This window comes from Dufourea novaeangliae, unplaced genomic scaffold (genome assembly GCF_001272555.1).
Source record: "Dufourea novaeangliae isolate 0120121106 unplaced genomic scaffold, ASM127255v1 scaffold445, whole genome shotgun sequence".
NCBI lineage: Eukaryota > Metazoa > Arthropoda > Insecta > Hymenoptera > Halictidae > Dufourea > Dufourea novaeangliae.
In genome coordinates this window covers 442,924-466,309 of record NW_015374315.1, presented here as the reverse complement: position 1 = coordinate 466,309, position 23,386 = coordinate 442,924, and the positions used below count along the sequence as shown (strand labels likewise).

Here is a 23,386-nt window from a genome sequence, read left to right as displayed (position 1 = left end):
AACGCAATAACTTTTTTGTACGCGAAAAGAAACCAATAGGTCTATACACTATCGGTATTTCAGAACATGAGACATGAAGTACCATAAGAGGATAGGTCTATCCTATACTTAGTCGGTGGTATTAATCGGTGGTTACGCAGCCCTCCGAACGTGGGACAGAAAAAAGCATTGGATGATAGGTCTATTCTATATCTTGTCGGTGATCCTAGTAACATTCGCTGTTTCCGGTTACTCTCGAACGATACATCGATTCGTGTACGCAATATATCGCGAGCCAGCAAAGTTTCTTTCCGATAGAAGGCTCACGCTGAAACATCAAGTATGTTAGGCTTCTTGTAATATCTATTTTAATCGTAAATGTATATAAATATTGTAAGAAAGTTGGAGGTTTGTTAAGTTCTTTGATCTTTGCTGAATCAAAGAATTTTCATATGATTGATATTTTTTGTTTATAATTCATATTGTATGCTATTGACATATACCTAACCAAGCCGAATGTTCATATCTTTTTTACAATGCTAATACAAATTTGTATATATCACAGGTTTTATTTTGTATATATCAAAATCTTTTCTGTATCAAATTGAATAATAAATATTTTAGCGAATCAAAGAAATTTAAATATTCCAGCTTAATATATTTTGAATGATATTGGTTTCACTTAATATCCTTTTCTATTGTTATATTGTTATCTGATTTCTATCAATGTCAGATAAAGTTTAAAAAATTAATGCTGCATACTGTGGTAGATAAAGGATATAGTGGATAAACTGAGTACTTTCTTTCTTGTGTACTTAAAATGAAATGGGTATACTCATAACATTGTTAATTTTCATATTTATACTTCATTATTTTCAGGATGTTGATGCCAAAAAAGAATCGTGTAGCAATTTATGAACATCTTTTCAAGGAGGGTGTTATGGTAGCAAAGAAAGACTACCATGCACCAAAACACCCAGAATTAGAATCTATTCCAAATCTTCAAGTTATTAAAGCCATGCAGGTAGTAATCCTGTACAAATTAATTCATTGGTATTTTATTGTTTCAATGTAATTGATTTTTTTATAAATTTGTGTTTATAGTCTTTGAAATCCAGGGGACATGTCAAAGAACAGTTTGCTTGGAGACATTTTTATTGGTATCTGACAAATGAAGGCATTGAATATTTACGTGGATACTTGCACCTACCTCCTGAAATTGTACCTTCCACTCTGAAGAGGCAGACAAGGTCAGAAACAACAAGGCCACGACCTGCAGCAGCTACTAGAAGCGAAGCATCCAGACCAACAGAAGACCGTGCAGGGTATAGAAGAGGACCTGGAGGGCCAGCAGGTCCTGGTGACAAAAAGGCTGATGTTGGTGCAGGAACTGGTGATGTTGAATTCCGTGGAGGTTTCGGTCGTGGCAAACCTCAATAATATTTTAATGTAAAATAAATAAATTTTTTCTGATCTAACAGTATTATCATTTCAGTCAACCTCACATCATTCACAAGTCATCCAAAAATGAAATTAGAGAGTTACAGTAATTTTTTATTTATTTTCTATTATATTACAAAAGTGTACATTTACTTACAAATTGTACAGTCATGAAATATGTAAAACCACAAATGGAAGCAAACTGTAGGCAATTAATGTTCACAATTATTATATACACTGATCAGAAGTCTTTTGTAAGTAAATGTATTATCTTTGACAAGACTCATGCTTGAAACTGGAAACATCACAGATACATGTTTGTGCCGAAGCAGAAGCTTGAAATGAAAACCTTATTTACTTTGTATTGATGAGGTAAAGTTAAACTTTCATCTTGCTTAAAATAAGCTACAAAATTCTGTAGATTAGTAGCATAGTACAGGCTTTTCTTATGTAAAGTACATGAAATTCATTAATTTCATACATCCTACACTAAATGAAGATGCGTCTCTATATCTATGTAGTTTGTTTATATGCAGAATTTTCAGGGAACCTTTAGTTACATTTCAGTGTTTACTACACTTCATGCTCAATAAAATATATTTATTTTATGAACAAGTCAAAAGTAATCAATTGCAAATTCTACATATAATAAGCATTTCTAATGTAACACAGATCAGAATGGAATATATATAACTTATCTATTAGCGCAATACTTATTTCTACTATTTGTCGATAAATTGCAGCTAAATTCGTTCATTATGTAGGTATTGTTTTATCTCAAAATTTTCCACATTATGGAGTTGGATTGTTAGTTATGTTTTAATCATATTGGCAGTCAGCAAATACAGGATACACTATCATACTTCAAAACTATTAAGAGAATTTTAAGACCTTAACATCTAAATATAACACAATTAATAATGAACTTTTCAAATGAAAATTTATTTAAATAAAACGAAGAGCAAAGAAAATATTGATTCTTAAAGTATGCAACTTACAAAAGAGTCAACAATTCTGGTTAGAAAATTTTATATACACTATAATATGATTCAGTTAACTGGAATCAAATTTAATTATATATACAAGGATCATGTGCTTTATTCGATTTATAATCTTGAATTGTCATGATCTTACACAAAAGTTTCTCAGTTTAGTGTAAAATTTCTTTATGGCTACCAGTTTTATATGTTCTTATGTTCTGCTTGTATAAGTACATATATAAATGTATGTACATGTACAAATACAGATTCATGTATGTGTATCAATTACAAGAACTATAGAAACTATGACGAAAACCATAAAAAATCATATTTATGTACATTTACTAATATACATATATATACACAGAAATGCCAAAATAATGTATGTATATATATATTTATATATTAGTCAGTTATTGGGTTACGTTATAAAATAATTTTTATATATTCTTTTAAAGAAAACATAAGAGTACTGACAATTGTGGAACCTAGGACCAATTATTCCAACAATCTTAACTATTACCACATCTCACTGTATCACAATTTGTGCTCCAAAGGAGACATTTACCTATGCCACTGTAACAAATTAAGGAAACTGTGACAAGAAATACTATACTACAAATAGTGCATGGTTTTCGTTCTAGGAAGAATCCAAGTAGATAGAGTGCCATGAACATGTCATGTGTGTCCAGTAATGCTGGATTTACTGGTTTTGGTATTAGTAACACCGGAATCAACCACTGTAGGCAATACATTCTCCTTCGATTTCGTTGTCAGAGATGTATTTTCAACTCCGTCAGTCTAGCTCTCTCATCTATGACAGAATTCCTCTGAAAAGGAAGGTCGCATGATTATTTTCCCGTTCGATTCATTTGTAAGCTCACTGTACCGTCTAATGTCACCTTTGGTACTCTACTTGGAAGCACTGTAAACGTCTCGGAACATTTTCTTTCTGGGAATTCTAACGATTTAACGATATGTATTCATTCTAACGCAAATACCTCCACTCCGTATTTTTGCAAATATGAGATTACGCATGCCATGCATCAAATGTAGAAAACTACACTGAACTACACACTGCCTTTCAATCGTCCTGTTGTTACTAGGACAATATTCCTAGCAATTCCAAATTTCCTCCATACATCGATAAGCCTAGAGTTCCTAGATAAAGTGAGAATTCTGTTTAATTTTGAATTATTAAATGATATCCCCAGTGCGATAGGATGAGTCTCAGTAAATCTAGTGAGAGACCTGCTACGATTGCCAGGGACTTTATCCTAGTAATAATAACATTCTAAAGAGCGCCAAGCCACTTAATTCTTGTCCCGAATATCGGGGCAGTCCAGTCGGTTCGGTAACGAAACGAATTTGAATACATTATTTACTTAATTAATATTTATTCTTTTACATGCAATGTCATAGTGTCGTTAGATTCAATCATGTAATGTTTTTAACAAAGTACTCTTTTCAAGTTTATTATGTATCGAAATAATAAAGTCAAGGGATTCAAATCTGTTTTAAAATGTCAACAATCGGCAGATAGTCAGCCCAAGGAAAGTTCAAAAAATGTTGTTAAATCGCCTGAAAATTCAGAACAATGTTCTCGCAGAAGTACTACGAGTATTCTTAACTTATTCAAGACATCTGTCGAAAAAGAAAATAAAGAAATTCAAGAAGGATATATTCCAGTTGTACAAAACAATGACAATGCAATGAGCAATAAAGAAAAGTCCACAATAATTAGTAACAGTAATAAAATGTATGTATCTGAATATTTTACTTAAAGGTATAGACATTTAACTGTATCATTTATTAATTTTTTCTAGCATTTTTAATGTAGTGATAGGCAAAAAATCTGCAAGAAAACATAAAAAGTGGGAGGATGATGGTATTTTAGAAGTTACAGGGAAACATGCAGTTCTAAAGGTAATCTATACAAGGATAATATACTTAATTTTATATTTTACAACAATTAGAAGGCTAAACTACTTTTTACATTGAATAGGATTCAGAAGGTAATGTCATTCAGAGGACAGTGATTAATCAAGAAAGTCTAGTGGAAGGTTTTAGGATGTACATAGAAAATAAAGAAATTGAGGTAACAATGTGTAATTTAACTACAAAATTTATATTAGAGATTAATATATATTTATTTACAGATAGTGAATAAAGTAATAGATAACCAATCATTGGCAAATAAATTGGTTGAGGAAACAATTCCAGAACCACCAAGAAAAAAGTTAAAAAGTTCCAGTTCTGGTTCTTATCAACCCCTTGCTTCTTTAAAAAAAGGTTTAAGCTATAACTTGATTTTAAAACTAACATCAATGTAACATGAGAAAATTAATATTTATGTTTTATTGAAGGGTTCAAATTAACATCCGATCCTCTTGTAATGCCTGTTATATGTACCTCACAAAATTGGATTGAGAGCGATACACCAGAAAAAGAAGAAGAAGTAACTGTAGATGCTTGTTTAGTAAATGCATTGAGGCCACATCAACGACATGGTATTGTGTTTCTCTATGAATGTATTATGGGTTTGAAAGTACCCAATTACTTTGGTGCCATTTTAGCTGATGAAATGGGTCTTGGTAAAACATTGCAATGCATTACTCTTATTTGGACACTATTAAAAAAAGGGCCATATGGAAAACCAGTCCTGAACTATGTATTAGTAGTAACTCCTAGTAGTCTCTGTAGTAATTGGAACAAAGAATTTGGACGCTGGTTGGGTTGCCACAGAATATTTCCATATGTTGTAAATGCTAAAAATAAACCAAAAGACTTCAAAAAACAGTTGAAACATTCAATAATGATTATTAGTTATGATATGCTTATTAGATGTCAAGAAGAAATTGAGCAAACAGCTTTTGACTTAATTGTATGTGATGAGGGCCACAAATTAAAAAATAACGATTTAAAAGCAGCAAAGGTACTATCATCGATTGCATGTATTGATAATTTTAAATGTAAGTCATCAAAAAAAAACGTAATTAATACTGAGTATGCATATCTTTTAGATCTTAAGTAACATGGACTGTAAAAAGAGAATCCTCTTAAGTGGGACACCAATGCAAAATGATCTACAAGAATTTTTTGCATTAATAGACTTCGTAAACCCAGGTATACTGGGCAGTAATTATGAATTTACAAATTATTATGAAAACCCTATTGTAGCTTCGCGATGTCCTCATGCAACCGAAAGTGTTGTGTCTCTGGGAACAGAAAGAGCCAATGAATTACATGAAAAAATGAAATGTTTCATCCTAAGGCGTACACAAGATACAATTAATGAGTACTTGCCGTCTAAGCACGAGCTAGTTGTATTTTGCCGTTTATCTGACGAACAAGAAGACTTGTATAGACGCATCACGGACGCCTGGTTTAATAGAACAGTACTACCGGGTAACGGCATTTCTCATTTGACAGTGATAACAATGCTGAAAAAAATTTGTAACCATCCGGATTTATTTTACAACGAAAAGAATGATTTGCTTCCGAATGACTTTACAAATACGAATAGAAATTCTTACAGAAAAAACTGTGGAAATATTTCAAAAAATACTTACTGTGGAAAAATGTCGGTTATACAAACTTTAATAAAAAATTTAAAGAACACTGAAGAAAAATTAGTATTAATTTCTTATTATACACAAACGTTGGATTTATTTGAAAATGTTTGCAGCAACGAAAACTTACAGTTTCTTAGATTAGATGGTAGTACAGCAAGCAGCTCCAGATCCAAGATCATTGATCAATTTAATTCAAGAAACAATGAAAGCAGTCAGTATATATAACAGAGTACCTAATTACATTTGTACGCCATCAATTTTTATATAACTTTTGCAGAGATATTTTTGTTAAGTGCCAAAGCTGGCGGAGTTGGCTTAAACCTTCCTGGTGCGTCTAGACTTGTTTTATTTGATTCGGACTGGAATCCAGCATCTGATTCTCAAGCTATGGCAAGAATTTGGAGAGAAGGTCAACAAAGAAATGTTTATACTTTAAGGTTGGAGGATTTTATATTTATAGTATATACGAATTCAAGTTATGTTCATATAATAATATTAAAAAAATTTGTAGATTACTAACAACAGGAACAATTGAAGAAAAAATTTTTCAGAGGCAAATTAGCAAAGCAGGCTTGAGCAAAACTGTAATGGATCTGAATTGCTCTGCTTCACTAAAACTGTCTACAAATGAATTGAAAGTTTGTGTTCTTTATATATTTCTTCTAAATATTACAAGTAGTCACAGTATAAAATATATGTTGTATTTACAACACTTTTAGGACCTCTTTACACTGACAACAGATACAGATTGTTTAACACACGATCTAATGAAATGTAGTTGCAATGAATACAAAGAAAGAGAAACAAGATCTAAACCATTGAATACTGAAAATGAACGGACACATCAGCTACTTCTAGAAGATAAAGAAACGCAACAAAATTTGACAATAAATCAGCTGTTGAAGTGGGAACATTATCAGCAACCAATTCCAGATAACATAATACAGGTAAGAATTACTTATTGCTAATTACCATAATAGATTTCTAATAATAATTGCATTCACTATTTTTGTAGGAAATCATGTTATCTGAAATATCTAGTAATATAACATTCTTGTTCAGAAATTCTATTTTAAACGAGAAAGCTTAATTATAGTTTAATACATAATAATAATCAATTCTTCTTCAACATGCATATGAAGTGTTCACAATATTTTTCAGTTCAATATACCTATATCTTCATTTTTAAATTTTACTTCTACTTGACATTGTACTCATAAATTTCTGCACGAAGTCAGGTGATTTTACACTTGTTATGAGTTCAATCGACTCTTGTTCATTAACTTCCAATAAGAGCCTCTCATTCCATCTTTTTACTAGACGTTTAATGGCCAATATTGACTAAAAAGGATATTGTATATTTTAAGAGATCTTCAGTAGTATTACATGTGGTACAGATATAATGGATACTTACCTCTGCTGAAAGTGTAGATAATTTGTTCAGATATGACCATACATCATTTAAGTGTTCATGTTTATATACTTCACTAACAAAGCCATATAGCTTAGCTTCTAAAGCATTCATTTTATAGCCTAAATACAACATATCACCAGCCTAAAAGAGTGTATAGAATGTTATAAATTAATAACATATAATAGTATTCTAGATACCTTAGATTGTCCCAGTATTTTAGGGAATGTGTAGGTAGAACATCCTTCGGCAACAAGACTCAATTTAGTAAATGGTGTGTGAAAGGAAGCCTAGAATAATATTTAAATAATGAGAGATTATTTATCATATGAATAGAAAAGTATTACTTCATGTAGTCATAAATCAGAATTACCATATCTGATGCATATACCATATCAAACAATGGTAGTATAGTTACTGCAATTCCAATTGCAGGACCATTTACAATAGCTATTAAAAGCTTGGGATATGTAATTAAAGTATCTACAAAATTTCTGAAAAATGATATCAGGTGAAATTCTGGGTAATAAATATTAAATACTTTAAATTATCTTCTGTAAATTTTTACTTATAAATAGCAACTGAGTTTTCGATATTAGGAGTGTCTTCATCTCCATTCGTCATAAATGACAAAAAGTCATTTCCACTACTAAAATAGTTTCCGGATCCAGTTAAAACAACTGCATGTATATTACTATCATGTACAGAGTCATATAAGAGATGCATCACTATTTTGTACATCTATTAAACAAAGATACATCAATATAAAAAGGATGTTCTGATCCATCTGTTCAGACCATTGAATATGCTTATGTATTCCAACCTTAAAGTTCTACATAATTTAAAAGTTACTCACAGAAGCACTGATGGCATTTTTTTTTGTTGGTCTATTTAATACAATTTTCAAAATTCCATTTTCTACGGAATGCAAGACATCGGATGTATTTTTATTTGCCATTATAAGAAATAATTGCAAATTTATCACGCACAACTGATGAAAAACTTAACGTCGTTCTGTTTCATGTGCATAATTGGGAAGTTCGCGATAAAAATTATCATTAAAAGTTGTAATGTCATTGAGAACAATATGATCATTAATTTATGTAGCAATTATTCTGCTCCTAAATTTAATATTCTCTATTTATGATGTCATTTTCTATTTATGATGCAGTTAAATAATTAGTTTTTTAAAAGTCTCTATATTCTTTAAATCTTCAATTGCATATTATTATTATATCATGAACAAAATGCGGAGCATGAATGAAACTGATAACAAAAATTTATTGATACATGATTCTTTACAAGAAATGAAAGAGAGGTATAAATATTGATAATACAAAAATTTTCATAAAGAATATTCTTAAAAATATGCAATACTATCTTGTTTTCCAACGTTCCCTACAAATAAGTAAATTACTTAGCAATATGGTTTTTTAATATTCTTCATTTATACAATTTTCAGTTTTAAAAAATTTACTTATTTGTACTTGAAACGTTAGTAAATGACAGTCATTCTACTGTTTAATTGTAAAGATTAAAAAAATATACAATAATAATTTTATACAAATATAATATAATTTTATACAAACACTGAAAAGAAGAAAATTATTCACATAATTAGTACGACCGGTTGAATTTTAAAGATTTAAATGAATAATACAAACAATTATCCATGTGTTTGATTATGTAACTAGTATTGCTTTTCAGTTGCTTGAATTATAAGTTATGATAATCACAGTACATCTTACTTTTAGTAACTTTTGTACTTATACACATGTCAGTGTTATTGTACTCACTATTCACATTTCTTGTGATTGGTATTCGCGAATATGATATCTACCAAAAATTATCGAGTTTGTTGATTTCAAAACTATATTTTGTAACCACAAATTACATGGCCATATTACTGTTTTCTAGACAAGATTTCTACAAAAGTCATTATTTTATACGCAGTAATGTTTGTACATTATATGTAACTTATATAAAATGGAAGTATTACAAAGAATATCTAAATGCTTATAAACATCCTAATATGTATAGAAATTAAAATGTTCAATTGAATGTATCTTTGTGGATGTCTCTTTATAAAGTAAAATTAAACCAATTAATACTATTTTTCTTCTAAATAATATATTCATTTTTAAATTAATCACACATGGTTTGTACAAATAAATAGAAAGTAATGAGACACTGTATGAAGTACATACAAGGTAGTTTGTTATTTTCAATTGTTATCTGTAATATGTGGTAAGATATTTAGAATTAAAAATGCCATCAACTTCTAGTATTCGTTACAACTTTATCATGTAAAAGGAAGTAAAAATCACCCGAATGAACGGAAGTGATAACAGATCGGAAATAAATATTTATCAAAATAATAATTTGTTACTACCATTGGATTTTTCCCCTTAAGGTTTTAAATATTTTCACCTATTTCTGTCTTTACTTCTTCACCAAGCGCTAGACTTAAGTAGCAGTAAAGTTGGAAGAATTAATTTAATAAAGAACAATAAGGTAATAAGATTAACACTTAAAACATTGCTGTATTTAATAGAACTATTATGGCTGCAACACTTTTTCAATGAATTTCTTCATATCACTCATTTCCTGCGAAAATAACAGTCATTATTAATCGTTTATAAACTCTTCAGAATCTTGAATACATCTATTACAAATTATTAAACTACGTCTAATTTTCCTACCTCATCACATGATGTATGCATCATCCCTCCATATGTTTTAAATTCTGTTTGTGTCATAAATTGTTTGAGATAAGATGCTGTCATTTGTCCCCATCTATATGGCACTATTGGATCACAGTTGCCATGGCATTGTAGCAATGGAGTATTTCTATTTCCTATTGCTGCCTAAGAAAAACGCAATGTTATAAACATTGTAGGTACTTCATATTATTACATTTTTTATTGAATACACATACAGCAGGGAATTTCTGATGCATAGGAAGCCAACATGATAAGGCTATAATACCAGCTAAAGGTTCTGGTTTCCTGCTGCCACTTCTTGTGCAATTAAAGAGTGCACCATTTCTGCAGCTTTCTTTATACCTTCTTCATCTTCAACTCCACTAGGATCCAAAGTTCGCAGATCAAACCTGCATTTGTTAATGCAATCTCATCTAAGTCTTGACTTTTGCTGTGCCATTAGATAAATTACCTCAAAAATGTATCACAAATACTTATTTTGCTCACTCACCAAGAAGGCATTCTAAATCCTGCATTTAGTGTCACTGGCATTGTAGGCCTAAAATAATAGGACTGAATTACATATTTTAATAATATAAAAGTAACAAATATTGTCATTTATATATAAGTGACTATTTTTTAATGAAAATATACATACGCGGTGGGACAAATAACTTTAATATGAGGTAGTCGTACTGCACTCATTGAACTGGCCCAGCCATGTCTGTAAAAGCCAATTGAACTCATATAGATATACAGTACAAAAATACATTACTATCACATTACATAATGTCTAGTCTTACCCTGTGTCGCCTAATCCATGAAAAAATATTAGCTGTAACAACAATATAACGAAACTATATTATATCAAATCAATGAAACTATGTGAAATCATATTAAGTGCTCTGAATAATTTTAATCTTCTCACAAGTATTTTTAATGAAACCATCAAAATATATAAGATTCATTACTTATACCATTAAATCTTTCAAACCGAAGTGTTTTAACTTTAGATAATGATAAAAATGTCAAATGTAGAACGTGAAATAAGGACCAATACAATATGGTACACAGGTTTAATATTTATACGGCAATATTATGTCAGAAATAATTCATTTACGGTTAATTATGAGTTACTTTGCGCTAGGTATAACTAAAGAAGATTTTAATTTTCACTTACCGTAGCCGTATGCCTAGCTGTAGCTGCTATCACAACTGGACTTACCGATGTCATTATTATTCGCGTTGTTGGACGTGATACAAGAATATAGGCAAAATGTATTATGATGGCGGAAGATCAGCGGAAGATTCTTCTTGACAGCGCTCAAAATTCTCCAAAGTCACACAAAGTGATCAGATGGGGGACAGACGGAAGTCATGCGCATGCTTTACAAGATTACATATTTTCAAACGAAAACCGAAGTTGTTCAAACTGTGTAATTACTCATAATCGACATCTTATATACAAGATATTTAATTATAAAAGATTTATAATAAAATTCGAAATGATTAAATCTATTTGCTATAGACGATACAATCAACCATAGAATATTAAGAAATATGTATTTGAAATTTGATATTTATGCTGATTTATGCGCATGATACTCGTCAGAAAATATGTATTTATAAGAAGGGATACAATATGTTGTTGGAATAATTTTTCATTACTTAAAATGACTTAAATATTTCTTCGTATGAAACTCTGAAAATGTTTGCAATTTGAACACGAATAATAGTATGTCTATAATTTCAAAAGGTTTAACATATAAAAGTCGATGACACACTCGTTCGAACATTAAGTTCAGAACTTTTATTATTCATAACAGATAGTCGATATTGAAGTGTTGCTCAATCTTGTTCAACATGAGAATGTTTAAGTATTTAATAATAATATTAATCATATCCAAATGATAAACATCCGTGGATACTCGATTTTACATTTCATTTAAAGAGAGTCGTAGGAAGGAAATGCACAGAGACGCCATCGTGCAACGTCTCAACCAATCGGAAACGAGGGATCTCATTCGGTTGAGTCTACGACATATACATTGCGGAATGCAAGCAGTGGCCCAGTGAAAAGATGGTGCTCTGAATGGTCGAGACATTCGTTCCGTGGTCGTTCCTAGCCGACGAATCGTGGTTGCCAGCCATATTGTTTTACCGCAGTGTTTGTTTTGGTGCAGTCTTGTCGGGATACAAGGAAATCCGAGGAGATCGGCACGAAGAAAGTTAGAACAGCTAGAGTGCACTCAAAGAAACTGTTCAGGCGGTGCGCGTACACGGTGGTTTTGCTGTATTTTTCGGCATAATCATCGTTGCTCGCGGGCTCGGCCCATCATAATCTGTGGGTGTCAGTCGTGAACCAGGACGAGTGAACGGTAGAAATGGCCTGCGCTACTCTGAAGAGATCTTTGGAGTTCGACCCGGTGCATAGTCATGGTCGTCCTAGTAAACGACGAAGATGCGTACCGATGTGTGTTTCTCCCGGTACGTCGACGCAAGCCAATTCCAGGCCACAGAATCCTTCGCCTTTCGGGGAAGTAACCCACAAACTGACGCCTGGTAATTAACTATACGCTACGGCCATTTTTCTTTTTCTCCTTTCTGTTTCTTTTCTCCCGTTTCTGTCTATCTCTGTATTTTCTTGTTACAATGTGGCAAGGGGCAAGGGGGTGGTTGGATGGTCGTTCCAGCGATTTAAAACTTGAATTCGCGACGTTTAAAAAGGGGAAGGGTAGGGATGGGGATTTCTGGAAGGGGGGGGACGCGTAAATCATATGGTGATGTAGTAACGGACATCAGAGAATCAACGTGCCTTTTCTCCTTATTTATGTATATGTATTTTATGGTGTCGTATTAAAATATATTTTAGCGTCTAGTAATTTGAAAAATTCCGGACTTTTTTATTAAAATTTATGATGTTTTTGATTTGACTTCGACACATATTTGTAGTATCTTGCTTTTTACTTTTTAGTACTTCAAATATGTCAATAAATCAATAATAAATTTCATAGATATTATTATAGTTCATAATATTCAGATATTTATACATATTATGATATTTAACTTTGAGATATTGTATTAGTTAAGAGACTTGTGGAATCCACATCATTTAAATAAGCAGCTATGACAATATACAGAGTACAGTGTTTGATTTTCTTTATATACAGAAAAAATGGCTGCAAATATAAGAGAAGAAATTCGGAAATTGCATCGACGCAAACAATTGCATTTTAGTCCTCAAAACAATAGTGGTGATTCTTCAGACATGGAAGGTCCTGCTAGTCCTTCAAGCCCATCTGCATGTGGTTCAAATTCATATAGTTATAGTCCTAGTGGAAAGGAGAAACCCTTATTCACATTCAGACAGGTACATAACAACCTATTAATTATTAAGACAAATGAACACAAGACACATTTATTACTTTATACATTTTTAAGGTTGGTTTGATTTGTGAGCGAATGCTTAAGGAACAAGAAACACAAATTCGAGAAGAATATGATCAGATTCTAAATATGAAGCTCTCTGAGCAATATGATGCTTTTGTCAAATTCACCTATGATCAGATACAAAAGAGATTTGAATCTGCAGCTGCGCCAAGTTGTAAGTAATCAAGTGAAAAAAGCATGAATAAATTTCTGCACATATTATTCAAAATATTTCATTTTTACAATTTTCATGTTTTAGATCTATCCTAAAACAAGATTCTTATTTATAAGAACATGTTTCTGTGAAAGAATATTAGGTGAGATATACATATGCAGCATTGTTTAATTTCATTTGTATTAAGTAATTACATTAGTTTTCTTATTATTATAGATTTCTACTGTGTGAGACAAATTTGCTTGAAGTTTAAGTCGAGGTATGCAGCACCACCTCGTTCAAGAAAATGTCTTTAAGAAAATTCATACTATGATTTACATCTAAAAAAAAAATCTGGTAAAAATGAAAAAAAAAATTAGTAATGTAAGTTTGGTAGGTTTGCAGCAACAGCAATCATACTACAAAAATCTACAGTGTATGCTATTGAATTTACATGAACTAACAATATTTGTACTGGCTGATGTTAGAAATGCGCTGGTATCAGGGAACTGTACCGAGATTCTAGTTATGTACAAATGTTAATACATATAGAAATTACACACAGTGCATAACTATGCTTGAAGTCATGAGCCAAGAAACGTCTTTGACTTGCACAGGGTTCTGTAACATCACATAATTGATTGAAACTAGGTAAAAATGTGTTTAGTACACATAACATAATTGATTGAAACTAGGTAAAAATGTGTTTAGTACACATAACAATGAGTGATGCAAACTATCTAATAATAACATGAAACACTCTTTGTTGATTTAATGGTACATTGTATTAGATATTGCTCAAATATATGCAATAACAAATACTCTTGTAATGCAAAAATATGAAACTGTACCTTGTAGTCTTTGACAGAAAATACTGTGCATACAAGGAGAGATTATGGAACCATCTGTAGGGGAAAGTTGTTTTCATGGAGTTTTACTTATACTTTATTTTTAAAAACATATAACACGAGTATATTCTTTGTATTTAGATAACTTTATTTCGATGATAATGAAATGTTTTTTTTTTATTTTGTGTGTATGATTTACTGCATGTATAAATTACTACTATGAGCAACATTCCCTGAAAAATGGATGTGTTCGAACTTGAATAACATATATATTTTACAGAATTAGCTATCAAAAATATTTAAGTAAGTTCAAATAACCATTCTGTCCCTTTCTCTAAAGGTCGAACAACTGGTTTTTAAAATCTCGAAAACTATTTCAAGTGTATCATTTATTTGTCTTAAGAAAATTATATTTAGTTCAACTTGCCTATGTATTGCAAACTTGTTTCTTACTAAAACATTCTATTTAAAATACAAATACGAAGATTTGTAAGGAAATCGAAGAAACGTATAGTCTATAGCATTGTACGAACGTATTGTCAAAAACAAGTATTTGAAATAAAGATTTCATAAAATTTCGCAAATGTTTCTGTTCCCTGGTAGCAACGACTTTCTATAGCATAATAAAACAGTAAATAATGAATATATATACCTATACTTTAACTGTGCCTATTATTAGACATATTTATCGCGATAATTCTAGTATATATTACCTATTGTTATTGACCTTAAAATTGTTTAGTTTATAGCAATTCGTTTTTGTATTGAACCTCATTTTCCTGCGTTTATTTTGGTCTTCCCTGTTTTTGTGCTTAAAAAGTCAAGATAAGCTATAATTAATTTGAATGAGGTTTTCTTGGTTGCTGCATGCATTTTTTGTTATTGTATGGAATTATTCATATCGAAAAAGTGTTAAGCACCAAGAAACATTAATCTGAAGGAGTTATCAGCACAATACAAATTTGTGTTATTACTAGTTAAGGAACAATACATTGAAAAATCAATTGTCTCCATTTATCAAATTTCATGTGAAGAAGGGCATTAAATTGCCGTATTCATTCATAAAAAAAAGTGTTTTACAGTTACCAGAATGATTTGGGAACACATTAATTGAACAGTGTCTGCACAATAGTGTGTACATAATATACCAAGTGTTTATTTACTACTGAATGTGAAAGAAGAAAGAAATACAAGTGGTTTTAGTTATTAATGATACATAATACCTACTTGAGGAACAATAGGTATTATTTACCATTAAGAAACATTGTGAAAAATACAGCGAAGTGATTACTCAGTCATTCAGGGGATTTGATTTCAATTAAAATACCTCCATATTATGTTATGTAAGCACTTATTATCGAAATAAATATAAGTCTAAGACTGATCACGTGTACTTCTTTATATTGACCTCCTATATGTAGATCCATGTCGGTGTAAACAAATTAAAACAGTTTAACTAACTTTAGTATTCAATGATCTGAGTACTTATTCTAATAGGTATTTACAAAGTGGTGGTCCATGCACTAAAAAAGGGTACAAACAAAATCTTGCACTACTTTCCAATCTGGTCACCTTCTTGGTTGAAAGTGCATGAGCTACTGAGTCAGTTCCAGAATGCACGTAACAAAAAACTTACATGTGCGATCTAATCCCATTATTTGACTCGAATAATAAAATAATGCTATTAGTGGTATGGCTTCAAGTAAAGAAGCCCTTCCGAGACTATATGAAGTTTCCTGTTCGTGCTAAGAGACTGTCACTTCTGGGCGGGAAACAACTTCTGCTAATTCATTTGATTGGAAAAAAGTGCCAAATGCTTCCTTTCCTGATTTTGGCGTACGTCGTAGCCATCAAGGTATACAAGAAGACTACTCCAAATGGTATGTGGTAGAATACATTAGTTAAAATATAAATATAGAAGTACATATGTAAAACGTTTACTCATCATTTTAAAACACTATGGCTTTTTACTAATTATAGGGAAGGTCACGGTTTACCTTGGTAAAAGGGACTTCATTGATCACCTGGAAAGTGTAGACCCTATTGATGGCATTGTTGTTATTGAAAATGATTATCTTCAGGGACGAAAGGTTTATGGACAGGTAGAGGAAATATATTTCTGATATAAAACTAATACTTAAAACGGTGTATTTACAAAATATATTATTTAGGTGACAACTACATTCCGCTATGGCCGCGAAGAAGACGAGGTCATGGGTGTCAAATTCAGCAAGGAACTTGTCATATGTCGCGAGCAGATAGTGCCAATGAAGAAAGAAAAACAGGATATGACACCCGTCCAAGAACGTCTTCTAAAGAGGCTCGGAGAAAACGCATATCCTTTCTTATTCCAGTTCCCACAGAACTCCCCCAGTTCTGTTACACTACAACCCGGAGATGATGATCAAGGAAAACCATTGGGAGTTGAATATACTATCAGGATATACGTGGGTGAACACGAAGAAGACAAGGTAATGTAGCGATTAAAATTTATCATTTCTTGATTATATTGAACATGAACTCCAATTTATAGGGCCACAAAAGGTCGTCTGTAGCATTGGCAATAAAAAAATTGCAATATGCTCCACCTACAAGGGGACGTAAACTACCTAGCTCTCTAGTCTCCAAAGGATTTACCTTTTCTCAGGGCAAATTAAATCTTGAAGTTACACTTGACAGGGAAATTTACTATCATGGTGAAAAAGTAGCTGCGAACGTTATAGTTACCAACAACTCTCGGAAAGCAGTGAAAAATATTAAGGTGCTTGAACTATTTAAAGTAATGTCAGAATTATATTTTGTATTATGTATTAAGATTTTATATTGTTCAGCTGTTTGTAGCACAGCACTGCGAGGTGACAATGGTCAATACTCAATTCTCTCGACATGTGGCTAGTTTAGAAACACGTGAAGGTTGTCCAATTACACCCGGTGCATCTTTTACAAAGCAGTTTTACCTTGTACCATTGGCCAGCAGCAACAAGGATCGACGTGGCATTGCTCTTGACGGACATCTAAAAGTAAAGACAGAGTCCCATTATTAAAAATATATTCCTTGTTACTTATGCTGTATTCATTGTATGTTTTATATATTTAGGATGATGATGTCAATCTTGCATCTTCAACTATGGTTGCTGATGGTAAAACTCCGAGTGATGCTATGGGTATTGTTATCTCTTACTCTGTGAGAGTGAAGTTGAACTGCGGCACTTTAGGTGGTGAATTGGTTACGGACGTTCCATTTAAGTTGATGCATCCTGCTCCAGGTAAGCATATTTTAATAATGATAATAATAAAACTAATTTTAGGACATATATTATGAACATGTCCTATACTTTCTTGCATTAGGAGCTGCAGAAAAAGAGCGGGCTACTTTGAAGAAAAACAAGAGTGTAGACAGAACACGCTATGAGAACTCTTGTTATTCTAACGACGATGATGATAATATCGTATTCGAAGATTTTGCTCGTCTGCGTCTGAATGAACCGGAATAAACCATCTTCAAGGAGGAAATTATTTACGTCAAAAGAATCATAGATTTATTATACTTTATATTTATTTCTGAATGCAATAGAATTGTATTAAGTAGTAAAAATACAACATAATGTATATATGTAGGATTCATCATTTCTACGATTCTTTTGATGTAAATTATATTGAAGAATTAACGGAAGAAGGTACAGAAAGTAAAAAGATTACAATATCGATAAATGTGCGCAGCGACACATGGAAGTAAATAAATATTAATCTAAGAGAAAATGTGACAGAAATACAAAAAAAGCGGAAAGTGTCGTAAAAAAATGTATATTGTCTTAAAATTTCTATCCGATGGTGGTGGTCGGTTAGAAATTGGCATAAAGACAAACAAAAAAAATAATTCCAAGTAAGCTTAATAAATACTTTATATTTGGCTAAGTTTAAAACTTTCCCGTTTTACCAGAAGTGACATGTATGCTACTAATTTTGGTTTATTATGATTATAACGTGTCTGTAAATGTTCATTTATTACAAACTGATGCCATTGTTGAGTTATAATCTATATGTTAGAACAACAATATAAACATTGTAAAATACGGCTATTTGAATTTATTTACGTTTACTTTTGGTATTAATACTGGCATATATGATTTTTCAAGTTAAAAGATTATCAATTCTTACCAAACCCAGAAAATTATTTATTTTATGACTATACAAAATATTACAAGAATTTCAATAATTATTCAGTCTTGAGTTTAGTCATACATATGAGAATAGTATTCTTGATATGCCTGAATATACGCTTCCTTTTCCACTGGTGTCATCTCTGCAATTAATGTATCGTTCACATCTGCAATAGCAACAGTTTTTCCTGCAACAGTTACTGTTGGTACAAGATCGTCATCTTCAGAATCCATTGTTTCCACTTCTCCTAAACAATACATGAAAATATATGAATTTCTTTATAAAAAAAAATACATTTAAAATACTTGAAAAGCATACCTGTATCAATCGTCTGCATTTCAGCAACTTCTTCGTTATCACTACTATCACTAGATTCTTGAGGTAGTACAGACTTTATAGCAGCTGCAGCATTAGTTCCCCCCTTCTTTTCATGAGCCAACAATACAGACATAATATCTTCACCCTGTTTATTATTCGTCGTCGTTGTATTAGTGGCATTGGCTGCAGCTTTATCCAAAATATTCTCTTGCGTGCTAACTCCATCGGGCTAACGATAAAAGTAATTAGTAACAAGTTTTACTAACAGACCAAACTATTAAAGGAGTTACATGTGTACCTGTGAGTCAGAGTTGATGACTGTACTTTCCATCATCCAAATTGGTCTTTCCTTTCTTTTATTTGCCGCGTTATCGTCGGCGGATTCATCACCGATTGTAACATCTACTCTGGTATCTTCTACCATGAAGCCTGATGATCTTGTAGCTTCACCAGACCACTGTTCACCAGGCGCTCGTAGACTACTTGGTTTTCTTGTATCAATACTAGAAAAAGTGATAAATATGATCCACAATATTTTTACAAACTTCAATCACTTAATTAAAAGGATACATACCCCTTGATGGTATTTATATCAACTGGTTCTGGTTCTAATATTTCAGGAGCCAATTTGATACCTTCTACTTCCCTTAATAAAATATAAAGAGGTTCTAATTGTTCGTTAAATTTGGCTAACAACAGCCTTGAATCTTTCTTTGGAAGGGCAGACTGATCTTCCTCTACTACCTCACGACAATAGGTACATCTAAATTCACCAGTGGTCATATCAAATAATTGGTCTGCCTACATTATATTATGTTAATAAATATTTTCTATTTACTTTTCTTTATATATGCAAAACACCTTAAAATTCAAACATAATTTACTTACCTCAAGATCAGTAAATGTTTTTAAACAATTTGTACATTTAAAACTTGCCCTACTGGTAGCATCTCGCTCCTCTGTTTCCATTCTTTTCCTCATTAAGTCTAACTTATATTTTACCACATTTACAAAAGTCTATAGTAGAAATATATAGATTAATTTCCTTAATAGAAAAATAATGATAATAGCATACCTTATTTAAAGTTTACCTTATAATTAATAAAATAATAGTTGACTTTTTGTGCTTTCCCATCTGAACCTGTTTCCATTTTTAATCTCACTTGTATGAACTTGTCATTACGCAATGTAGATATTCTAGCTCTCAACATTTTACGTTCAAATTTTAGAAGTTCACAAATGTCATCTTCTTTCATACCTGGTTATATAAAATATAGAGTTTTAGTAATTAACATACAATCCCACATATGCTCTCTTATATTTAACATTTTGTGTTATACTTATTATACTTACACGGATTTCTAACTAACATATCAACAATTAAAGCATCTTCTATAGTATAAAATCCACGTACTACTAAACGTGCTAATTGTTTTAAACTGCTTGGAACTTCTGTAACAAGTCTTTCTTCGCTACTCATTTTTCTTGTGATTAGATATAATGAAATATCATTAATGTTACTGAAAATTACAAAGGACGTGTAAGTTATGAACTATTATTTAAAACTGTTTATTCTCATAATAAAAATATACCATTAATGTATTAAATTCAATTTGTGATTACATGTACTAACCTTTAAAGTCTCATAAATAGTATCTTTATAAGAAAATATCTGAAAGAGGGTTAACAGAAGTAAAATAAAATATATATTATAATACTAAACATGCGTCCTCATAAAAGAAATAAAAAATAAAAACACAAAATTCATATTTATGTCGATCGATCAAGAACGATGAAATACCGTTCTGATAGACGCTTGTTTATAACTACTGTAACCTGTAACTTCATGTTACTTCTGTAAGTACATATAAATAGGTTATGTATTCAGGATCCAAATTCCCAAATGATTATATACATACCTGTCAAACGGTAAGACCGGTAAAACTGTAAAACGAGTGTATCTTTAGATGGTTTAATAAAGACTCTTGATGGCAGCGATTGATAAAGTTAAAATTATCGTTGTTGGCGATTCCGGTAAGAATGTGATTGAAACAATTTCACTGTCTTTGATATATTTATTAGTACTGTTATTTACATTTTGACAATTACAGCATTAAATATATTGTCTTTAAGCCTAACGTATATTATTCTAGAACAATTTTGTTGTCTAATTTGAATTGGATACTATGTTTTGCTTCCTTTACACATTTTTCTTACAAGGTCTGTAGGTTATAGAAATAGTATAATATTTTATATTTGTAGGTGTTGGAAAAACATCCCTAACACATCTAATATGTCAGCAGCAGCCTATCAGTAACCCTTCATGGACCATAGGTTGTTCAGTAGAAGTTAAATTACATGAATACAAAGAAAGAACCCCAAATCAAAGGCGATATTTCATTGAATTATGGGACATTGGTGGTAGTCAAAATCATAAAAACACAAGATCTGTTTTTTATAATCCTACAAATGGTATAAACTCAAAATGTTTAAAGAACACTGTGAATGTGTTTCAAAAACCTAATAATTACATATTGCTATTACTAATGTAGGCATAATATTGGTCCATGATTTAACAAATAGAAAATCACAGCAGAATCTTCAGAAATGGCTTGAGGAAGTATTAAGTAAAGATAGTAATTACATGAAGTCAAAACCATTTGATGATTTTGATCCTGAAAAATTTGTGGGCTCTACTCAGGTAATATAAACTTCTCATCATAGACTATGGATTTTATGCTTTCATAGTATATGCAAGTATATAGAACAAAATATAATAGAAACCTTTAACAAAAGACATACATTCTTCTTTTCCAATTTTGTGAACTCATTTCTAAAAGTATATATTTACATTAAGATCTGCAGTTTACTGATAATTCAATGACATCATGTTAATTGTATTACTTCATCTGAATCAAATGTTTCTTTATAGATACCAATTTTAGTTATTGGTACAAAGTTAGACTTAGTTGCTGAAGTGAGATCAAGTGTTCACAGACGTTCTTCAACTATTGCAGAAGAATGTGGTGCTGATGAAATATTTTTGGTAGGTCATTTGCAGTTTCACTTAAAAACTCAGTTTAAAAACTTGTTTAAAAACTCATTTTACAGGATTCTCGTCAAGTGAGATCATTAGCTGCTGGTTCTAGTTCATCTGTAAAATTGAGTAGATTTTTTGATAAAGTCATTGAAAGACGCTATTATTCCTCAAAAGAAGGAATTAGTCCTGATAAACGAAGACTACCAATGTACAATCCATCATATAGTACAAAAATTTATCATAATGACTAAATAATTTTAAAATCCTTCAATTTTATATTACATTAATGGATGTTTTATTTGTTAATTTCTCATATCTTTAATGTGTACATTTGTAGTAAATGATTTATTAAATATAATTATTTTAAATAAGAAGACCTATAAGTGGGCCTTTATTTTTTAAACAATTCGTGGTGCAATAAAAACTTGTGTTTCGATTGCTTTTTTTGATAAATATTACTCACTTATATGTAATAATACAGAATAAAAGTGTGAGAGGGCTGAATACGACACAAGAGAGAGAGGACAATGGGGCTGTTGGTGGGGGATTCTCCTACGGCTATGTGGAGGCATTGCATTTGCAATGCAATTTTGCATGCATGCAATATCCTGCAGTATCCCTTCTCCTGATCTCCCTGCAGTCGCTTTCTGTCCACCCTCTGCGATGTATGAGCAAGAGAGAGTTACTCCAGCGCTACTTCTGTCCTTTCGGTCTTGCCTTTGGACCTACCATAAAACCGCGCATCTATTATATATGTCAATGATTGTACTATAAGATAGATGGACGTCTCAACAATTTTTTTTGTTACGTCATACTGTAGCGCGCGATCAATGAAAATTTCAAAAGCTACTTTCTGAGTCGTTCTAAATTTCTGTTCGTTATTATCAGAATATTCTACATAAATTAATTATATCTCACTAATGTAAATTCTGAGAGAAAATTTTATACACTATGATTTTAAATACTTAGCCCCGATTATTTGACTTATCATACCTAGAAATTATGCTTTACACCCACCTTTCTAAATTTTCTGGTGCGTGTGTTCTATTCTAAGGTAGATACATATATTTCGCACGTAATATAAAGGTTAACGCGCGTTACATGATTATTTGTCAAACGTAACTTTGATTGAATATGTTACTTTGTAATAGCATATTTATTCGGATCTTTGAATGCATTAATTAATTTTATTCAGTTTTTCAAATTGAACGTATATTCGTAAAATATTTGTCTGTAAGAGTGTGCATACTTTTATCATTGAGCAATTAATAACACGTGAGTAACTAGTGTATAAGTAACAAACAATGACCTTTTTCTATTAGGACGTTTTGTCTTATACAGAATGACGT

General features: G+C 31.3%; 9 protein-coding genes across 9 annotated transcripts; 5 read left to right on the top strand and 4 right to left on the bottom strand.

The window, feature by feature from the left end:
- The first annotated feature begins 226 nt into the window (after window positions 1–226).
- LOC107192827 (40S ribosomal protein S10-like) lies at window positions 227–1,459 on the top strand. The gene is made up of 3 exons (XM_015582165.1): window positions 227–319; window positions 859–1,003; window positions 1,084–1,459. The coding sequence occupies exons 2-3, from the start codon at window positions 860–862 to the stop codon at window positions 1,417–1,419; spliced, it is 480 nt and encodes a 159-aa protein (XP_015437651.1). The 5' UTR covers window positions 227–319; window position 859; the 3' UTR covers window positions 1,420–1,459.
- A 1,452-nt stretch (window positions 1,460–2,911) lies between these two features.
- On the bottom strand, window positions 2,912–3,379 carry LOC107192818 (bladder cancer-associated protein). Its single transcript, XM_015582155.1, has 2 exons — window positions 3,302–3,379; window positions 2,912–3,229 (listed from the first exon to the last, which is right to left on the bottom strand). The coding sequence occupies exon 2, from the start codon at window positions 3,152–3,154 to the stop codon at window positions 2,912–2,914; it is 243 nt and encodes an 80-aa protein (XP_015437641.1). The 5' UTR covers window positions 3,155–3,229; window positions 3,302–3,379.
- Window positions 3,380–3,877: 498 nt separating this feature from the next.
- On the top strand, window positions 3,878–7,064 carry LOC107192817 (DNA repair and recombination protein RAD54B-like). The gene is made up of 10 exons (XM_015582154.1): window positions 3,878–4,158; window positions 4,226–4,325; window positions 4,405–4,497; window positions 4,559–4,691; window positions 4,766–5,334; window positions 5,423–6,185; window positions 6,252–6,411; window positions 6,486–6,612; window positions 6,694–6,921; window positions 6,990–7,064. Exons 1-10 carry the CDS (start codon window positions 3,878–3,880, stop codon window positions 7,062–7,064), a joined length of 2,529 nt encoding a protein of 842 aa, XP_015437640.1.
- Window positions 7,065–7,159: 95 nt separating this feature from the next.
- Window positions 7,160–8,343, bottom strand: LOC107192843 (enoyl-CoA delta isomerase 3, peroxisomal). Its single transcript, XM_015582181.1, has 6 exons — window positions 8,242–8,343; window positions 7,954–8,126; window positions 7,759–7,879; window positions 7,586–7,675; window positions 7,389–7,529; window positions 7,160–7,315 (listed from the first exon to the last, which is right to left on the bottom strand). Exons 1-6 carry the CDS (start codon window positions 8,341–8,343, stop codon window positions 7,160–7,162), a joined length of 783 nt encoding a protein of 260 aa, XP_015437667.1.
- A 1,536-nt stretch (window positions 8,344–9,879) lies between these two features.
- On the bottom strand, window positions 9,880–11,433 carry LOC107192830 (acyl-protein thioesterase 2). The gene is given in 8 exon segments (XM_015582168.1): window positions 9,880–9,992; window positions 10,088–10,252; window positions 10,324–10,390; window positions 10,393–10,497; window positions 10,599–10,646; window positions 10,746–10,811; window positions 10,891–10,922; window positions 11,268–11,433. Coding segments are annotated over 8 exon segments (585 nt in total). The 5' UTR covers window positions 11,322–11,433; the 3' UTR covers window positions 9,880–9,944.
- Window positions 11,434–12,179: 746 nt separating this feature from the next.
- LOC107192829 (akirin-2) lies at window positions 12,180–14,282 on the top strand. The gene is made up of 5 exons (XM_015582167.1): window positions 12,180–12,649; window positions 13,258–13,457; window positions 13,529–13,691; window positions 13,776–13,833; window positions 13,908–14,282. Exons 1-4 carry the CDS (start codon window positions 12,472–12,474, stop codon window positions 13,784–13,786), a joined length of 552 nt encoding a protein of 183 aa, XP_015437653.1. The 5' UTR covers window positions 12,180–12,471; the 3' UTR covers window positions 13,787–13,833; window positions 13,908–14,282.
- Window positions 14,283–16,296: 2,014 nt separating this feature from the next.
- On the top strand, window positions 16,297–18,566 carry LOC107192828 (arrestin homolog). Its single transcript, XM_015582166.1, has 7 exons — window positions 16,297–16,398; window positions 16,499–16,620; window positions 16,690–16,989; window positions 17,052–17,279; window positions 17,350–17,538; window positions 17,616–17,784; window positions 17,867–18,566. The coding sequence occupies exons 1-7, from the start codon at window positions 16,332–16,334 to the stop codon at window positions 18,010–18,012; spliced, it is 1,221 nt and encodes a 406-aa protein (XP_015437652.1). The 5' UTR covers window positions 16,297–16,331; the 3' UTR covers window positions 18,013–18,566.
- A 169-nt stretch (window positions 18,567–18,735) lies between these two features.
- Window positions 18,736–20,477, bottom strand: LOC107192816 (general transcription factor IIE subunit 1). Its single transcript, XM_015582153.1, has 7 exons — window positions 20,351–20,477; window positions 20,089–20,255; window positions 19,882–20,014; window positions 19,572–19,794; window positions 19,296–19,500; window positions 18,998–19,226; window positions 18,736–18,926 (listed from the first exon to the last, which is right to left on the bottom strand). The coding sequence occupies exons 1-7, from the start codon at window positions 20,475–20,477 to the stop codon at window positions 18,751–18,753; spliced, it is 1,260 nt and encodes a 419-aa protein (XP_015437639.1). The 3' UTR covers window positions 18,736–18,750.
- A 462-nt stretch (window positions 20,478–20,939) lies between these two features.
- Window positions 20,940–22,288, top strand: LOC107192839 (rab-like protein 3). The gene is made up of 5 exons (XM_015582177.1): window positions 20,940–21,031; window positions 21,260–21,469; window positions 21,550–21,698; window positions 21,930–22,043; window positions 22,109–22,288. The coding sequence occupies exons 1-5, from the start codon at window positions 20,986–20,988 to the stop codon at window positions 22,286–22,288; spliced, it is 699 nt and encodes a 232-aa protein (XP_015437663.1). The 5' UTR covers window positions 20,940–20,985.
- Window positions 22,289–23,386: the final 1,098 nt, after the last annotated feature.

Bases quoted from the DNA above. Each gene is read 5' to 3' on its own strand.
- LOC107192816 (XM_015582153.1), bottom strand. From the start codon at position 20,477: ATGAGTAGCGAAGAAAGACTTGTTACAGAAGTTCCAAGCAGTTTAAAA. The intron at 20,015-20,088 runs GTAAACTTTAAA...TTTCTACTATAG, and splicing joins ATTATTTTATTAATTATAAG to ACTTTTGTAAATGTGGTAAA. The intron at 19,501-19,571 runs GTATGTATCCTT...CACTTTTTCTAG, and splicing joins GATATAAATACCATCAAGGG to TATTGATACAAGAAAACCAA.
- LOC107192828 (XM_015582166.1), top strand. From the start codon at position 16,332: ATGCTTCCTTTCCTGATTTTGGCGTACGTCGTAGCCATCAAGGTATAC. The intron at 16,990-17,051 runs GTAATGTAGCGA...TCCAATTTATAG, and splicing joins GTGAACACGAAGAAGACAAG to GGCCACAAAAGGTCGTCTGT. The intron at 17,280-17,349 runs GTGCTTGAACTA...TATATTGTTCAG, and splicing joins AAGCAGTGAAAAATATTAAG to CTGTTTGTAGCACAGCACTG.
- LOC107192818 (XM_015582155.1), bottom strand. From the start codon at position 3,154: ATGTATTGCCTACAGTGGTTGATTCCGGTGTTACTAATACCAAAACCA.
- LOC107192827 (XM_015582165.1), top strand. From the start codon at position 860: ATGTTGATGCCAAAAAAGAATCGTGTAGCAATTTATGAACATCTTTTC. The intron at 1,004-1,083 runs GTAGTAATCCTG...TTGTGTTTATAG, and splicing joins AAGTTATTAAAGCCATGCAG to TCTTTGAAATCCAGGGGACA.
- LOC107192839 (XM_015582177.1), top strand. From the start codon at position 20,986: ATGGCAGCGATTGATAAAGTTAAAATTATCGTTGTTGGCGATTCCG. The intron at 21,032-21,259 runs GTAAGAATGTGA...TTATATTTGTAG, and splicing joins TATCGTTGTTGGCGATTCCG to GTGTTGGAAAAACATCCCTA. The intron at 22,044-22,108 runs GTAGGTCATTTG...CTCATTTTACAG, and splicing joins GTGCTGATGAAATATTTTTG to GATTCTCGTCAAGTGAGATC.
- LOC107192817 (XM_015582154.1), top strand. From the start codon at position 3,878: ATGTATCGAAATAATAAAGTCAAGGGATTCAAATCTGTTTTAAAATGT. The intron at 4,692-4,765 runs GTTTAAGCTATA...GTTTTATTGAAG, and splicing joins CCTTGCTTCTTTAAAAAAAG to GGTTCAAATTAACATCCGAT. The intron at 6,613-6,693 runs GTTTGTGTTCTT...CAACACTTTTAG, and splicing joins TGTCTACAAATGAATTGAAA to GACCTCTTTACACTGACAAC.
- LOC107192829 (XM_015582167.1), top strand. From the start codon at position 12,472: ATGGCCTGCGCTACTCTGAAGAGATCTTTGGAGTTCGACCCGGTGCAT. The intron at 12,650-13,257 runs GTAATTAACTAT...CTTTATATACAG, and splicing joins AACCCACAAACTGACGCCTG to AAAAAATGGCTGCAAATATA. The intron at 13,458-13,528 runs GTACATAACAAC...TACATTTTTAAG, and splicing joins CCTTATTCACATTCAGACAG to GTTGGTTTGATTTGTGAGCG.
- LOC107192843 (XM_015582181.1), bottom strand. From the start codon at position 8,343: ATGGCAAATAAAAATACATCCGATGTCTTGCATTCCGTAGAAAATGGA. The intron at 7,530-7,585 runs GTATCTAGAATA...ACACTCTTTTAG, and splicing joins AAATACTGGGACAATCTAAG to GCTGGTGATATGTTGTATTT. The intron at 7,316-7,388 runs GTAAGTATCCAT...TATCCTTTTTAG, and splicing joins TATCTACACTTTCAGCAGAG to TCAATATTGGCCATTAAACG.